The sequence below is a fragment of the Bactrocera neohumeralis genome, chromosome 5 (genome assembly GCF_024586455.1).
Source record: "Bactrocera neohumeralis isolate Rockhampton chromosome 5, APGP_CSIRO_Bneo_wtdbg2-racon-allhic-juicebox.fasta_v2, whole genome shotgun sequence".
NCBI classification, from domain to species: Eukaryota; Metazoa; Arthropoda; class Insecta; order Diptera; family Tephritidae; genus Bactrocera; species Bactrocera neohumeralis.
Window position 1 is genome coordinate 20,556,077 of NC_065922.1, and position 17,487 is coordinate 20,573,563.

Sequence of the window (17,487 nt, forward strand, 5' to 3'; positions counted from 1 at the left end):
TACGAAAGCGCTACGATCTCCGATTGAGGTTCCCTACTTTTTTTTTTAGGAAAAACACAGAAACTGCAAAGTTAATGGGGAATGTTTATTATCATTCGAAAGAGCATTTTTTGGCAATTACTTTTTGAAGATTATCTCTTTCAAATGTTGGCCGCGGCTACGCCTCTGATGATCCATCCGTTGAGTCCAAGCACTTCGACTGGTATTCGTGATATTTTGCTTCAATGCCTGAATCTAAACGGGTTTGTTCGCATTGACTTTAGACTTTACATATCCACACACGAAAAAGTCTAACGGTGTGATATCACAAGAACTTGGTGGCCAATCACCGACCCAAAGCGTGAAATTATCTGCTTACCAAAGTGTCCTCTCAATAAATCCATTGATTCATTCGATTGTTGAATCCAAATGTCGCCGAGATCTCGAGCTTCAATTTCAGGCGTCAAATAGTTGGTTGTCATGGCGCGATAATGGTCGCCATTGACGGTTACGTTTTTCCTATCATCATTTTTAAAGAAATTTTAACCGATGATTCTAATGGCCCACAAACCACACCAAAACCTTGTTTTTTTCTGGATGAAATGGCAGCTCTTGAATCTCTTCAGGTTGCTCTTCGTCCCAAATGCTGCAACTTTGCTTGTTTGCATACCCATTGAGCCAGGAATGGGCCTCATCGCTGAACAAGATTTGGCTCGAAAACCTCGTATCTTCTTGGTTCAGGCGAAGTCTTTCCATGATGAAATGCCAAACAATACTGAACAAAAAGATCTGTCAAAAAAGGCTATTGAAAAAAGTAACTCTCCTTCAATCACCCGTTAAATAAGAACAGTTGCTGTCAGAACGCAGTAGTGAAGGGTATTACAGTCTTGGTGCAGCCGAAGTTAACGTTTTTTTTGTTTTTGTTGTTACTTAAACCAATTATCGCCAGACGTTTTACGGTTATAAAAGTGCTGCAAAGCGGCGAAAAACAATCAGTGCGATCCTCGGAATTCTACGAACTACACCAATTTCAATATAACGGCGTTAAATTGTAATGATGGCAATGCCATTAATATTACTCATTCTAACGGCAGTCTCTGCGGCATTGGCAACAAATTACTGCGATCCGAAGCTGTGCGGTCGGACAAAGCATATTGCTTGCGGCAACTACGGCGTGAGTGTCTACGAAATTTTTTGTTTTTGAATACACATGCACAGTTTTAAGTAATCGAAATTTCCGTTAGGCTTTTGCGGCGCGCTGTATAGATCCCGAAGTGGTGAGTTTCACAAAAAGACAAAGGGATTTGATCGTACGCGCACACAATAAGGTGCGCAATCGCGTCGCTGGTGGCACGTCTGCTCTGCAGCCGGCCTGTCGCATGGCCACCATGCAGTGGGACGACGAATTGGCCGCACTGGCGGTGTTCAATGTCAAACAGTGCAAGGGCAGCCATGACTGCCACAATACGGCGACCTTCAAGTATTCCGGTCAAAATTTAGCATGGATGACCTACAATGATTCACCCAATACAACGGAAATGTCATTGAAGTCAGTGGATATGTGGTATGATGAGAGTAAGAATACCAAAATGGAATATATAAATAAGTATCCGAGTAATTATCGAGGCCCGTAAGTAATAAATTTAAATTTTCGAATTATTTTGAATAATTTTTGTTTGAAATATCTGTTTTATAGCACTATTGGCCATTTCACCGTTATGGTGGCGGATCGTAATATTCGCGTAGGCTGTGCTGCTTCCACATACATGGACCCGGATGAGTCACAATATGCCTTCCTATTCGCCTGTAACTATGCAAGCACGAATTTGGTCGGCACACCGACGTATAAGAGTTGCACCAGTGCTGCTTCACTCTGCGAGACTGGCCGAAATCGGCGTTACCGTAACCTTTGCTCGCCCTCGGAAAAATATGAGGCTTGGCATTAGTCAACGAAATATTAATATATACATATGGAATTATTGTAACATTTTAAATAAAATCCAAATAAAATTCCAGTTATCCAGAAAAGTTAGTTCTATTTTCGACCGAATTGTGATATGTGTCTACTACTGTTTACTCGCCATTTCGTTGTTACTCCATAGTTGATTTCGAAATATTTAAAAGTGTTTGCTGGTTTTGAGATTTTGTTTTGTGAGCATGAGAATTTTCTTGGAAATAGTTGGTTAAATCGGTTATGATCCTTTTCGGATATATATGAACGCCTCGGTCTCCAGTGTCGTCCTACTACTAGGTTCTGATTTCACCACAAATACCTGCTTTTTCGCAATCTTATAAAGGTTCCTTGGTGGAATCAAAATTGAACCCGACTAATAAAATACTTAATTCTTACCTAGAATAGGTCGTCGTTCCTGTGACTTTCTATAAATCTTGGCTGGAAATGCCTTTAGTGAAATTCGGTTACATCGACTCTTGATTCGAATTATCATTTGTTAATGATACGTTTTAAGAATTTGGGGTTCAAAAGGTACGTTGTTAAGCGATCACTACTCGACTTCGTCTTTGCAAAAACTTCAGGTTTTGTGGTACAAGTTTAGCATTAACGCGTTTCATACCCAAAACATTAACCAAAATGTGTTGAGTCGATCCATAAGAGCTGTTAAGCTGCTCGGCGGCTTGGATCTTTACTGTCAACAGTAACAGAGGCGGGTGAATGACTCGTCTGAGGGAAGTTTTAGATGATTTCGCGACCTTTGTCTCTCAAATACTTGTTCTTGTGTTAAAGTAGACTACACGAATCACTGCTGGAACACTTTCAAAAATTACGTACCTGTGATTCCATTGGGAAAACAAAATTTAAGCAAACGCGTTGTTCAATTTTTTTCCATGCTAAGTATTGACAGACAAACCTTTCACGTCGTTGACAAACAGCTGTCAAACAGACACTAATTGATATATGAAGTTTAAAATTCTCACGAACATAAAAAATAAATAGTGAAAAACGCAGAAACTTGAAATTTAATGGGAATTGTTTATTATCATTCGAGAGAATATTCTTGTTGTTTTTTGAAGTTTAATTTTTCAAATGTTGGCGTCTCAAACGGTCCATTCGTTGAGCTCAATTTTCGATGATTCGTTCGAGCATTTCGACTGATAACTGGTTAATGACACGCGTGATGTTTTGCTCCAAGGCCTGAATCGAAGCGGGATTATCCGCATAGACTTTAGACTATACATATTTCCACAGGAAAAAGTCTAACGGTGTAATATCACACGATCTTAGTGGCCAATCGACCGGCACAAAACTTGAAATTATCTGTTCACCGAAGTGTTTGAAGAAATATTTGCCAATGATTCTACCGGCCCACAAACCACACCAAAACCCTGGTTTTTTCTGGATGAAATGGCAGCTCTTGAATCTCTTCAGGTTGCTCTTCTTCCCAAATGCGGCATTTTTGCTTGTTTATATACTCACTGAGCCAGAAATGGGCCTCATCGCTGAACAAAATGTTGCTCGAAAACGTCGGATCTTCTTGGAACTTTTCAAGTTCAAGTTTCAAGTGGGAAAGTCAAGCGACTTCAATTTTTGCGCAATCTGTATTTAGTATGCTTTCAATTTAAGATATCGGTTTAAAATGCGCCACGTCGTTCGATACGTCAGTCCGAGTTGCTGCTAACTGGTCTTCGTGTACACTATCAGCTACGGCTCCTATATTTTCTTCACTGTGTGCTGGACGTGGTCTATAGTTTGTCGGCACTCTGCTAAAGGACTTAAAAACTCCGAGTATAACAAAACGTTTATCAATAATCCGCAGTATCAAGAATGACGGAGACAAGATTGCGACAAGCAAAGTCATAAATAAAACGACCAGTCCCACCTTTATAGTAATTGTAAATATCCTTAATTTTCTTGTTCATGATGTCACGGATGTATTTAGTTGAAGGGAAAAATGTGAAAAGAGCATCGATGGGTGTATAGGCCCCTGTTTTTTGAAGAGAAATCGGGTAGTAAGATCACAGAGCGCTTGAATGTAGTATACTTTTCTCCCTCGTTTGCACCTTCAAAAAGCCGAGGTAGAAGGTACCTTAAGTCATCTGAATCGAATGAGGAGGTTATCGCCCCAGTTGGTTAAAATAAGGTTATGTTAAGAAATAAATCAAAAGTTTTGTAAAATTGTTGTGCTTTTTTTGTTGTTAAGTAAATATCGGACCGCCCTTTGTTATATTTTTGGCGAAATTAAGATAATTATTCACTTATATGTCTCAAAAGCACATATATTTGTATGATTTCAAACTTAGCCCTTTCTTGCATGTTTAAACATTCATGTCTGTTACTCTGATGTTTGCAATACTGATCTGTGATAAGTGGAAGTGGAAATTACCCAACTTGTTAAATATTTATTAAAACTTTCCACAGAAATATAAACTCTTTGTTACACAAGCCCTTTATTTTTCTCTTGCATATGAACAACTTCTAGATATGTGGTATATACATACACAGGGCGCGCAATCTTTCAGGCTGGTATGTAAACGTTGAGTACCGTTGTAAATCAACGTCTTCCCTTAAATACTTATTCAAAAAAATTTCAGTGCATCACCAATCAAGTGGCGCCTATAATCGTATATATGTACATTTGTTACTTTTACTGTGTTTTTCATTACTTTTTCTCCTCGGTTAACATAGCCACAATTTTGGCATTATCGACGACTTAAAGCCGTCAATAGTCCAAGGATTAGCGTTAGCTTTGCTTTTCAAATATTCTGAGCAATAGAAGACCGGACAGTCAACTACCATTTCTTGAGAGTTGAGTCCAGTTTGACGTCTAGGAAAAATACAAACTTAATAATTTCATTCACATTCGGACTTTTTCCAACTTTTTGTTAAACGTAGGTATTATCGAGACGTTTTTCACATATTTTCGGGTAGCTATAATGAGCCAAGATCCATCATTATCGATTTCCGTTAACTGTTTTGTTTGATAAAATATGGACTAATGATAGGTTTGTACGAAACGCCGACCCAGGCAATCATTTGGTAATGAAAGGCGTTTTGGGATCTTGCATGGTATTCTTATGAATGTTAAAAATAAAATGTGATATATATATACATACGACAAGTGTAGTGTTAAACAAAAATCGTTGAACACAGAGCTAAGTTCCGTTTTGTATCCATTCCATCCTATCATAACACCAGACCTCCTGAAATTCGCTTTTAATGCTTGATGTACAAGGTCTGTCGCAAAAGAAACAGAACTTTTTAAATATAACTGTTTCTGGTGGCGCCACCTATTGGTGGGTACATGAAAAAAAAGTTTGATCTCTTGTTGACATTTCGTAAAAATTTTAAGACAATTGGATAACTACAATCGATGTTATCGATCAAAAAGTGACAGCAGCTTTTGGTCATCGCTCGTAAAATGCATTTTGAACAAAGAGCAAATATTAAATTTTGTTTTAAACTTGGGAAAACGTTTACTGAAACATTTCAAATGATGAAAAAGTTTATGGTGATCAGTGCCTATCCCGTAGTAATGTGCATGAGTGGTTTAAGCGATTCCAAGAAGGTCGTGAGGACCTCTGTGACGATCAGAAGTCGGTCGTCTTCAGAAGTCAAAAATAAAGACAATGCTGATTTGTTTTTACGATTCCGAGGGTATTGTACACGGAGAGTTCGTCCCACCTGACCAAACGATTAATGCTGTATTTTACCTTGGTGTTATGAAGCGTCTTTTGTCACGCATTCCTCGTGCTCGACCACAATACCGTGAGGCAGGGTCCTGGCGCCTGTTGCACGACAATGCACCGTGTCATCGGTCGACGCTTGTCACTGATTTTTTGACAAAAAACTCCATATTAACCATAAATCAATCACTCACCTGATCTGCACCCTGTGATTTTTACCTCATTTGCCCATGAAAGGACACTGGTTTCAGGACATTTCAGCTATCCAAAAGGCGACGACCGATATCCTCAAGAGCATTCCGAAAAATGACCTTAAACACTCATTTGAAATGCTAATTGACCGGGCTAAACGCTGTATCGAAGCACAAGGAAACTACTTTGAATAAAAAAATATAACTTTTGAAAAATATAAATTTTTTGTTGTTTTTTTAATAGTCCTGTTTCTTTTGCGACAGACCTTGTATAGTAGTTCTGAAAAAGGCCTTTAAGTTTGGTGCTTGCAATCAGAAAAATTGTATGTTAGCGTGAAGTGTGTTTGATTGAAACAAGCCTCACATTTATCAAAACACGACCGACTTATCTTCTTCTTCTATTTTAATGGCGATGTATTTTATTTCATAAATTCTACGAGCAAGTCTTCGAAATCCAAAACAAAGATGTTCTTATCTTCATTTATTGCTCCTAAAAATCTCTAATATCTCTCCTATTACAAAATATTTTGTTTGTAAATATGTACTTACGTACATTTCTTTATCGAAAGAAATTCATTCATAATCGCAAGACGTAACCAGCGCAATATATGAATACATAAGAACCATAATTCTAAGTAATAACTTAATTACCTGCGCAAATATTTTCGTTCCGTTTTCTTCATCTTATCAGCGCTAATGTGTACAACAACCATACCTCCATCCAAATACAGGTTTCTAAGTGATTAAATGTCTACAACATTGTTTATAAATACCCAGTAAACGTTTTCGGATTGCTTATAAAGGGAAGTCAGCAAAAGTATGCGACATTTTTGCTTGTAGAATAATCAGAATCGCAGGGCAGAGAGATTGAAAGCCACGATATTGAATATATATACCGTAACTTTATGACCACTAGCCAATTGTCTGCAAAAAATTTCAAGTAATTTAGACCTTTACCGACACAATTTCCCGAAAATCGCTTGTTCTTATACTGTTGATAGGGAGTTGCTTTGACACTCATTCAGGGATGCCTTCCAAGACAGAATTGGCTTAGCTGTCAGAAAAGAGTTAACCAATCGAAAAAAAACCAATATTTTGTATAAGGGCAAATGAATCATTTGGATATCCTATTAAAGAAAATAACTGTGACAACATTTATCGAATTAAGGCATGTCCGGGTTCAGTGTTAAGTCTGGAGCTATATGTTCTTTGTGGACACTTAAACTTTTGGTGGAAATTGAAACTTCTCTTCTACTTGAATAATGTCACTTTAGAGGACGTGATGTATTTTAGAAACGGTTTCATCATCTCAGCAATACACTTCTGGGTTTAATATTGCCTAGGCGTTCTTAGTTAACGAATGAGCGGCTGGTCAATTGTCTCCGAGCACCTGGAGAGTCAGAACAAACATTTTCGCGTAACGTGTTTCTGTGAGATCTGCGACAGAAAAGTTTTTACATATGATCAATTTTTTTGGTTAAAAACACAGTTGTTGCTGAATTTTTTGGAGCACCAGGCCTTTTTTGGAGGGACAATTGCTTTAGAATATCAAAGGTCGTATCCAAAAAATGATGAATGTTTAAATATGTAAATCTAAAAAGTCCCAAAAAAAAAACGATGCTCATTGTCTTTTTTGACATCAAAGGCATCGTCCATCATGAATTTCTTCCTCCTGGACAAACCGCCAACGCATTTAAGTTTTACGTGGAAGTCACATAACCAACGAGCGTTGATAGTTAACGAATGAGCGGCTGGTCAATTGTCTTAAGAACAAACATTTTCGCGTAAGATTTCAAATCTGTCGCTGACAGTTGTTGCTGGGAGCACCAGGCCTTTTTGGAGGAAAAGCCGGAAAGAGGTCATGGTCCGAAAAACGATAAATTGTCTTTTCCGTAACATCAAAGGCATCGTTTCGAATTCAAACCTCCTGTCGAAATTCAACACCGAGTTTTACTGAAGTCCTCAAGAGACATTGCAAGTCGATTGGAAGTTGCACCACGATAACGCCCCGGCTCACACCGCCTTTCTTGTGAATAGCTACCTAACCAAGGCCGGCGTCCCAACGCTTCCGCATCTGCCCTAAAGCCCAGACTTTTCTGTTTCCTTACCTGAAAAGGCCAATGAAAGGCAAGACCTTTTGAGACCACAGAGGAAGCAGCATGCACCTCGACTCTCAAGGCTATTCCGGAGAAATAAAATTTTTTTCATCAGAATTGTTCGCCTCCTACAAATATTATATAAGAACGTTGTTTTTTCTTTATTGGCATAGACACCGCTTACGCTAGGAAATTTCAAGTGTAGCCAGGTATTTTTCCTCTTCCTCTGCCTGCCCGGCGGGTACTGTGTCGGTTACACTCAGCTTTGATAGATATTTATATGCGATGTTGAGGCGGTGTATCCCACGGAAGTTGGCGCAGATTGTAGGGTCTCTTTTTTTGTTGATTGAGCAGAGTTTACTTAAATTCCAATCGTCGGAATTCGCCGCTGTATTGGAATAGCTCGCCCGGCAGTCGATCGCCCCCGCTGCTTTGTTGCTCTTCGGAAGGGTAATTGCTGAGAACGTAGTTAACTTAGAACATAGTTTTACTTGGAGATTTTTCTTAATTTTGATCTCGGCTTTTTTTCATAATTGCTGTTAATTTATTTTGAAAAAAAATGAGTATAATTAGGACTAGTCACTGGTGTATTTGCATATTTCATACGTCAATGCGTTGCTTTTGGTTTACTGGGTATATGTTTGGGGAATACTTGGAGGTATTTCACTGGCCTACATGTAATTTACTGAAGTGAGTCATTGAATCTTTCTGTTATACAAAGTATTTTTCAAAACAAAAACAAAAAAAAAATATTTGCAAAACGTAATAAGGAAATTGTTGGTGATGTTTGCTCTCGTAGGCCTGCTAAATAAAAACCGAGCTCTAATTACACAGCTGTTGCGCGTAACTTCAAGTTCAACTTCTATTTGTTATTGCTTTCGGGAAAATGTATTATTGAGTTATGTTTTGAAACTTCTTGCAAGACAATTATTATATATGGTGAAGTTCTTTGTCCCTAATTAGCGAATTTCAAGAATTTTTTCTACTCATGTGCCCCTAACGAAAATTATTCATGGGATTCTTCAGGAAAGATAAGTGATTACTACATTACAGTGCCTAAAATCAAATGTTTAGTTGTGATTTAGTTACAAATATTTCCAACTCAGTCTTTCTAGAGAACTACGCCGCCAAAACATGCTTTTAACTGTTTAGCATCTATAAAGAAATTTTCAAAATTTCGGGCCTTGCACATACCCTAATAGAGATAGATACAGGCTATACTAAATTATACAGAACGAAAGCAGAAAAAAATACTCGTTCATGTTGTTGTTGTAGCGGCAGAGAACATTCCTGAAGAAATTTCGAAGAATGGTGTCACTTGACAGTCCTTGGCCGGACAAAAATCCGGGTCGGTTTCGGTTACTTAGACTCGACTGTCGTGGAAACGGAATACTCGATTATCATTGGTTCTGCTTTGAAAGTCTGAAGCAAGTTTTGGCAGAGTCTAAACTAAAGTCTTTTACTCCATTAATAGTTCGAAGAAAAGAACAAACAGACTAGTTCTATCTAATATAATTTTGTGTAGAGTTTTGAGGACTACTGCAATGAATATTCTTTTTTTTATTGAAGAAGAACGAAGCAGATTTTTTATGAACTAAACTTCATTATAAATAGAAGTTAATACATGCAGTTGATACGATCTTCTAAAGAGGTGCGAGTTCCTAGTAATTGATTTTTTGTCGAAGAATATCGTTATTTTTCCACTTTTCCTTCATTGATCTACCAATATAATTCCGTGATTGTATATTATTATTTATTAATTATGTCGTCGTTTTATTCAAATTTCAAATCTTACAAAATTTGGACACCATTTAGCACTACACTGTTTCAATACCATTTGTTAACATCGTACTTTTCGGAGGCCGAACAAAGACTAGTGTATTTCGGATTTTTACCAGTCGTGCATTGCGAAGCTGCTACCGAACAACTCGTATAAATTGGGAAGTTTATCATATTTGTTGTTGCATAGTTACAGGCGAATAAGAATGCTTTATATCGTTGACCCGATACGCCGTAAGTGGAAGCAGCGCAGCCTACGCGAATATTACGATCTGCCACCATAACGGTGAAATGTCCGATAGTGCTAAAATACAGAAATTTCATAAAAAAATTATTAAAACTAATTCGAAAATTAAAAAAAGAATCATACTTACGGGCCTGAATAATTATTCGGATACTTATTGATATACTCCATTTTGGTATCCTTAATCTCATTATACCACATATCCACAGATTGTAATGACAATTGCGTTGTATTCGGCGAGTTATAGAATGTAATCCACGCCAAATTCTGTCCGGAGTACTCGAAGTCCGCTGTATTGTGACAGGCATCATGCTTCATTTGACATTGTTTGACATTCAATGCCGCCAGTTTGGCCAATTCGTCGTCCCACTGCATGGTGGCCATGCGACAGGCTGGTTTCAGCGCTGTCTTGCCGCCAGCCACGGTGTTACGTTTGGCATTGTGCGCATCGACAATCGAGTTTTTCTGCGCCTGTGTAAAACTGACCAAGGCTGGACTTAGGCAGGACGCTGCGAATGCCTAACGGTATAAGAAATTATATTTGAGTCACTGTAGTGTTAGTTTAGCATTTCGCACTCACCCCATTGTTGTTGCAAGCTATGTGCGTCCTGGATCCACAATAGGACGAATCACAGTAATTCTGTGCATTTACGATTTGTAGCGCCCCGACGCAGAAGACGATTAGCACAACTTTCAGTTCCATTGTGAGACAATAAGTGAGAGTCTTGTTGTATTTACGATGTTTGCGTGTGAAAGCACGATAGTACGCCTCGCTGTGCTGCAATTGACTATGATAAGTTTCCGGTTCTCCGGCCGCTTTTATGGTCTTTTTAAACTCATTGCTTAATTACTCTAGATAACACTTCAACCAGAATTTCGTTCTGTATTTATGTTCTAAGCTAAATTAAAGCGCAAATAAATTGGCAAATAGCAGCGGTCATCTAATTAGAAACGGTGAAAAGAGTTTAAGACACTTTAATTTTTTTTGGTTCGAAAATTTTATTAGATGTGCGGTGCTCAATATATTTTCGGAGTATTTCGGAGTACTTGGTCCGATTTCGCCCATTTTCGTACTGTAACATAAAAATTTCACGTACCAAATTTAGTTGAAATCGGTCGGGCGAGTCTGTAGATATCTGTTTTCACCTAAAAGTGGGCGGTACCACACCCATCGTCTAATTTTGACCCCGGCTCCATTAACTACCTGTCATACCATCTCGCAAGTAAAATTTAATGTTTCTGGCGTATTCAGTTACTGATTTATCGCGCTTTAATTGGTTTTTAACAGTACCGTTATATGGGGGGTGGGCGGGGTTAATATCCGATTTCGCTCATTTTCATACGGTCGGTAGGAGTTCATATAATATTTGCGCTAAGTGAATTTGGTTGTTGTAGCTTAAGTGGTTTTCGGTTAATGGCGTTTTGTGGGCGTGGCAGTGGTCCGATTACGTCCATCTCTGAACTCGTAATTTTTTTTTTGCCAAGGAAAGCACATACCAAGTTTGATCAAGATAAATTAATTTTTTCTTAAGTTACAGCTTGCCTGGACGGACGGACGAACAGACAGTCAGTCACCTAGATTTCAGCTCGTCTCTTCATCCTGATCATTTGTATCTGAATAACCTTATATCCATCTAGTTTTGCACCGTCTTTATTGAGCTAGTCATGGCTGTTCTATCTCAAAAATGAGAAAAAAAATAGATCTTTCGAAAATATTTGTCCAAGTTCGGCACGCTTAGAGTTATTATTTAACTGCTCTATTTTTTTGTGGTTTGTTTTTGAGGTTTGTTTATCAATTATGGTAATTTATTTTGTCGTTGACGTCTGTTTCAAGATACTTTTTTAACGCCGTATTTTTTGTTTTGCCATTTAATTATCAATTTGTTCCAATGTTGCGAAACTGAGGGGTTTCCCTTTTGTTTGGGAAAGACAGATAGAGTTCTAATTACTTGCTCACCCATGATAAAAGCTAAGCGTCATCCTCTCCCACGCCTTATATAAGTTATAGCTATATATTTAAGTTTTCTAACATACAGTCTTTCTCCTTGAAATTAGACTAAGCACTTGTTCTCATGGCTCTCATCTTAAATTTTCTTATTAAATAGTTGAAAATGATCCGGACTATTCATTTTTTTTTTAAATATCATATAGGCCCGCTAAAGATTAATATTGGGTTTTGAAATCCTTAAAGGGACACATTAGTTCCCACAACTCCGCACACATTGGTTCCGTTGAGTTAGTGATGATCACTCGATCGTTAAAGTCTGTAATACAAAGAGCTTATCCGAACTTTTTTTACTCTTTTCTTTTTCTTTTTTCATATATACCACCTTCCTTGTTGTTTCTGTTCTTTTTCGTTTCAAATTTAGGGTAGATTGTGGACTACATGAGATATGATATTGAGTAGACGAAAAAGTCTTTTCGTATTTTGTCAATAGATGTCGTTGCAGTCATATATCTCCAGTGCTACCAATCACATTGTGTCATACCATATAGTGTTGGAAAGGTGAAATTTTAAGCTTCATTTAGCCAAAAAAAAATTAAAGTTGAAAAAAAGTTACAGCTGCTCAAAAATGAGTGAAAATAATGACGAAATTCGTTGGCTTCAGAAGATTTTTAGATATCAGAAATCGTCAAGAAATAAGAATGTATCAATTGGGTAAAACTCTCAGCTACATACACGAATATTATTTTGATTCGAACCTAGCCAAAACCACACTTTTTTATTTATGAGATGAAGTTCACTTTATTTTTTGTTACTTTATTTTCCGACTGTATCAATCCGCGCCAAGTAAAACGAGTCAAGGTGCTGCTGTTGCGTTTTTTAGTTTTGGTATATACATATAGAGCTAACGTCGGAGATAAATGCATGTAACGGTACATAAATAACTAAATGCAATTCATGAGAGATAAGATACGAAGCACACAAATGAAATCGAAGCGTAATCGTGAATGATAAGATAACAGAATAATATTTACTCTTCGAATGCACTTTTCGTCGGCAAGGGGGCCCGTGGAAGATAATAACCCCTGTTGAACTGAACATTTTATGTAGCCAATCACAATATACTTAGGGTTTTCATATAGTCTCATAAAGTTGTAAGTTATAACGAACCGAAAACATAGCCTTGAAAATTGTAATTGCGCAAATTCATTTTTGTATGTAATCCAAGAACGCACTCACGAACTTTTCCTACATTGACTGATAATACAATAAAAATGGCAGGCCTTCAGCAATGAGAATGTATGTGAGTGACTACTTAGGATATGTAAAGAGGTGTTCTGGATCAGGCCAGCATTAGAAGTGGACAGTAGCAATAAGGTAATGGGTTTTTCAATAGGGATGCTACAAAAGTAGACAAATAGGGACGGCAAACGACGCCATATTTTTTCCCGTTCTTTTGACATTTCTCTTCAGTAAGGTCTGCCATTTCACCATGGAAAGATATACGATCCAAAAACGAGCCGGAACTATTAAAATGTATTACCGAAATTCGGAGTCGGCGGCCTCAACTTTAAGAGCGCTACGTCCAATTTATGGTCGTCATAATCGTCCTGTCATATCAACAATTGAACGTCTAGTGGAAAAATTTGAATCCACAGGCACCGAACAAAATGTTTCCGTGCCAGTGAGTTGAAGAAGTGATCGTAGTGTCGAGAACATTTCTGCCGCTAACGCATCAATTGAGGAAGACTCAAATCAATCTCACATAAGCGGTTCTCAAGCGTTGGGTATCTCTGTGACGTCGTTGTGGCGAGGTTTGCCCACCAGAATCGTCGTATGTTCGTAATTTTCATCGAAAAATCATCTTCGGCGATGAGGCTCATTTCTGGCTGAATGGCTTTTTCAATAAGCAAAATATGCGTACTCCATGAGTCACCATTGCATCCCAAAAGAATTAAGATTTGGTACAATTTATGGTCCGGCGGCGTCATTGGGCCGTATTTCTTCCCTGATGATCCAGACCGGCACGTTACTGTGGATGGGAATCGCTAGCGGTCAGTGATAACCGAATATTTTTGGCCCGAATTGGATGATAAGGACTTGGACAATAGAACAGGACGGCGTCACAAGCCACATAGCGAATCACACAATCGGCCGATTTATGCTTGAAAACCGTCGATAATTGGGCTCAGAGTCTGGATTTCTGCAATCGTGCCTGTGGTGGCCAAGCAAAAAAAAATCGAGCTCTATACATAACGGCATCGAATGTACTCAATCTGGGAAATATTCCTAATCTTGTTCTGCTATAAATATATGCTGTTTTAGGACATTGTATGTGGGTTTTAGAGTTCAAATTATAGGATGTGCAGAGTACCAATAGTTTCTTGAAGTATTCTCAGGTTATTAAAAGTCTATATTTTGATATTGGAGAGAACAAAATCTTTTTGAAATCAGCTGTTAATTTTTTTGGGTAAATACATTTCACCAAAATTAGATGATGCCGCACCCAAAGGCCAATTTTTGGTCTGACCCATTTCTAAAGCTAACCTTTTTCACCTTACTGCATCCCTTTTCTTTCAAAATTCGTTTCACTTCTTATGCCTTAAACATTACCGTTGTATGGCTTGTTTATTAGCCAACTAATTACACAAAAATATAGTCGGAAAATATTTATACAATAAGTTTTTTTTTTTACCTTTTTACCTGAACTTAACTGAATACCGTTTTGAGCTGTAGTATTGTATAATTAAAGACAACAACGTTATTGACTCTCAAATTACCAGCTTGCGGAAGAGTTTTTTCTGCGAGTTCAGTGAGCTTGATTCTTTTGTTTTGTAATTATTGTAAATATTAGCTTCGTTTCTTTACTGCTAGAATTAGCATACTATCATGAAGAAGAAGCGGGCGCAAATTATGGTATATTTTTTCGAAAATCTTTAAGAGAGTTAATACTATATACAGCACCTTATCAAAATCATAATTTATCCTACAAAAAGTTCTTATAAATAGGTGTAAGAATTGCTTCTATCAATTTCATAAATATAGCCTGACCTACCTAGTTTTTTACCTTGGATCACATGGTGGATCTCAATGACATGGTCTCAATATGAGAAAACCATACTAGGGATGAGGACAAGGTAAGTGCTTTTGTCCTTTAGTAGAAGTATATATTTCAAGCCTGTAAGAAAGAATGTAGAAAAAGCTTTACCTTTGATTTAAATATTGTTGGAAGGAAAGATTAATATATATAAGCCCGTAATACTATAATTTTATTCTGCAACAAATTTTATAGATCGGAGATTAGTTAAAATTTTCTAGTGCCTGCTGTAAATATATACATTTGGAGATGAACAAAAATACATATGTCACACATGTCGCAATAATTATTTTGCAAACTTTATGCGCGTGGGTTATTTTGCCATTTGACGTCGACTCCATTCAAATAAAAGATGTTTTATGTTTGTTGTGCTTGTTTTGCAAATATTTTATTGCTGATTTCAAATTCATATTCTAGTACTGTTTAACACTTTCAATTAAACCGATTATTTAGAATATTATTATCGTTAAAGTCAGATCAACCTGTGTATTGAATAATTTTTCGTCGGAGACACCTTGTAAATGCTTGGGTATGAACTTCATCCGGGAAATCTAATGTTTGGATCTGGATGCCAATTAATGTCACCACTTTTTGACAAACGACCAGGGAATTTTTTCGGTAGATTTTTTGTTTTTGATCCGCAGTTTAACTTGGCACTTTCTTGTTAGGTTTAATAACTATCAAGACCTCCTTCACAAATTTTGGTTGTCTAAAACGAGCGAAAATCGATCTAGATCGATGTCTGTTGATTGTTTTGTTTGTTTGAAAAAATATGGTCTTATGATGGTTTTGGGCTAAATGCCGGTTTAAGGATATTGTTGGATCTTGAATGGTCTTCTTCTGTATGTTCAAAACTTGTCAACCGAATAGTAAACGTTACTAATGGTTTACTCGGTATATGTACTTATATCAGAATTGAAAGTATATAGTAAAAAATCGCTGAGCACAGAGCTAAGTTTCGATTTATATTCCTTACTTTCTACTATGAAGACTAGACCTCTTGAATTTTGCTTTCAATGCTTAGCAAAGCTTCAAAATATGTCTTTCTGTTTACTAGCTATTTCCAAATCAGAGAAATCGGCCGTTTACGAGAGTCTGAATCGAAGTGGTATTGTCCGCATAGACTTTAGACTTTACTTTTACACTCAGAAAAAAGTCTAAAGTGTGATATCACACGAACTTGGTGGCTAATCGACTGGCCCAAAACGTTAAATTATCTGCACCGAAATGTTCTCTCAATAAATCCAAATGTCGGTGAGATCACAAGCTTCAATTTCAGGCATCAAATAGTCGGTTATCATTGCCCGATAACGGTCGCCATTGACGGTTTCGGTATGGACCGATGACTCCGCCTGCCCACAAACCACACCAAACCGCAGCTCTTGAATCTCTTCAGGTTGCTCCTCGCTCCAAATGCGGGTATTACATACCCATAGACCGTGAAATGGGCCTCATAGCTGAGCAAAATTTGTCTCTAAAACGTCCGATCTTCTTGGAACTTTTCATGAGCCCATTGTGCAAAACGATGTCGCTTGGGAGTATCGAGCGGCTTGAGTTCTTGCACAAGCTGTATTTTGTACGTTTTCAATTACAGATCTCGACGTAGAAAGCGCCAACTGGTTCCATACGTCAGTTCGAGTTGCTTCGAACGTCGCCGAATCGACACAAAAATAACATGACAGCTTGACATGATTCACGCGCGATCTGTCCAAAAAAGGTTATTGAAAAAATGACCTCCACTTGGATCACCCGTTATTATATTTTATTAATTATACATGTAACTCTTCCAAATCCGAAATGGTGATGTTCTTATCTACATTTATTACTCTAAACAGCTTTGACAACTTTTCTATTGTTCATTTTTATGCAAATAAATTAATTGTTAATCTCACGACGTAACTTAATTTCATTTGCAAACATTTTTTTCTATTCTTATCAGTGCTAATATACACAACACTCACAACTCTACTGAACAATTACCAACATTTCTAAGTGAGTCATTTTCTACTAGATTATTTGTTAGTGCCCAGTAAACCATTTCGACATATGTATAATGAAGGGTGAAGAAGACGACTAGTAGTACTCCACTCCAAAGTAAAAAGCAGATATATTCAAAGAATTTCAAAAATGAAATTATGTATTCCCAGGGCAGGCTACGATTCTGGTCAGCTTGCTGAGTGAAGGTTATGAGGCATAATGATGGATAGTGTGCTATATATGTACCCAAAAAATAAGGTGACATTGTATTTATTTTGAAAATTCTTTATTTATTCTTCCAAATCAATTTCATCCCCTTCAAAGTAATCCCCTCCCGATGCAATGCACTTATGCCAACGGATTTTCCAATCTTCGAAACACTGGTTGTAGTCACTTTCCGGGATGGCCTTCAGTCTTCGCTGCGGCTTGAATCTCCTCTAACGTATAAAAACGGTGTCCCCGGAGCGGTCTTTTGAGCTTGGTGAACAGCCAGAAGTCGCACGGCGCCAGATTAGGTGAATACGGTGGTTGCGGAACGA

The 17,487-nt window shown here is 37.7% G+C and overlaps 2 protein-coding genes across 2 annotated transcripts; one reads left to right on the forward strand and one right to left on the reverse strand.

The window, feature by feature from the left end:
* The first annotated feature begins 974 nt into the window (after positions 1-974).
* Positions 975-2,007, forward strand: LOC126758188 (antigen 5 like allergen Cul n 1-like). Its single transcript, XM_050472299.1, has 3 exons — positions 975-1,153; positions 1,224-1,609; positions 1,676-2,007. The coding sequence occupies exons 1-3, from the start codon at positions 1,034-1,036 to the stop codon at positions 1,923-1,925; spliced, it is 756 nt and encodes a 251-aa protein (XP_050328256.1). The 5' UTR covers positions 975-1,033; the 3' UTR covers positions 1,926-2,007.
* A 7,630-nt stretch (positions 2,008-9,637) lies between these two features.
* LOC126758703 (antigen 5 like allergen Cul n 1-like) lies at positions 9,638-10,754 on the reverse strand. The gene is made up of 3 exons (XM_050473062.1): positions 10,510-10,754; positions 10,060-10,448; positions 9,638-9,989 (listed from the first exon to the last, which is right to left on the reverse strand). The coding sequence occupies exons 1-3, from the start codon at positions 10,630-10,632 to the stop codon at positions 9,734-9,736; spliced, it is 768 nt and encodes a 255-aa protein (XP_050329019.1). The 5' UTR covers positions 10,633-10,754; the 3' UTR covers positions 9,638-9,733.
* Between the last annotated feature and the right edge of the window lie 6,733 nt (positions 10,755-17,487).

Coding starts and splice junctions, on each gene's coding strand:
- LOC126758188 (XM_050472299.1), top strand. CDS start 1,034: ATGATGGCAATGCCATTAATATTACTCATTCTAACGGCAGTCTCTGCG. Junction 1,154..1,223: donor TTGCTTGCGGCAACTACGGC/GTGAGTGTCTAC, acceptor AATTTCCGTTAG/GCTTTTGCGGCGCGCTGTAT. Junction 1,610..1,675: donor CCGAGTAATTATCGAGGCCC/GTAAGTAATAAA, acceptor TCTGTTTTATAG/CACTATTGGCCATTTCACCG.
- LOC126758703 (XM_050473062.1), bottom strand. CDS start 10,632: ATGGAACTGAAAGTTGTGCTAATCGTCTTCTGCGTCGGGGCGCTACAA. Junction 10,449..10,509: donor TAGCTTGCAACAACAATGGG/GTGAGTGCGAAA, acceptor TTATACCGTTAG/GCATTCGCAGCGTCCTGCCT. Junction 9,990..10,059: donor CCGAATAATTATTCAGGCCC/GTAAGTATGATT, acceptor TCTGTATTTTAG/CACTATCGGACATTTCACCG.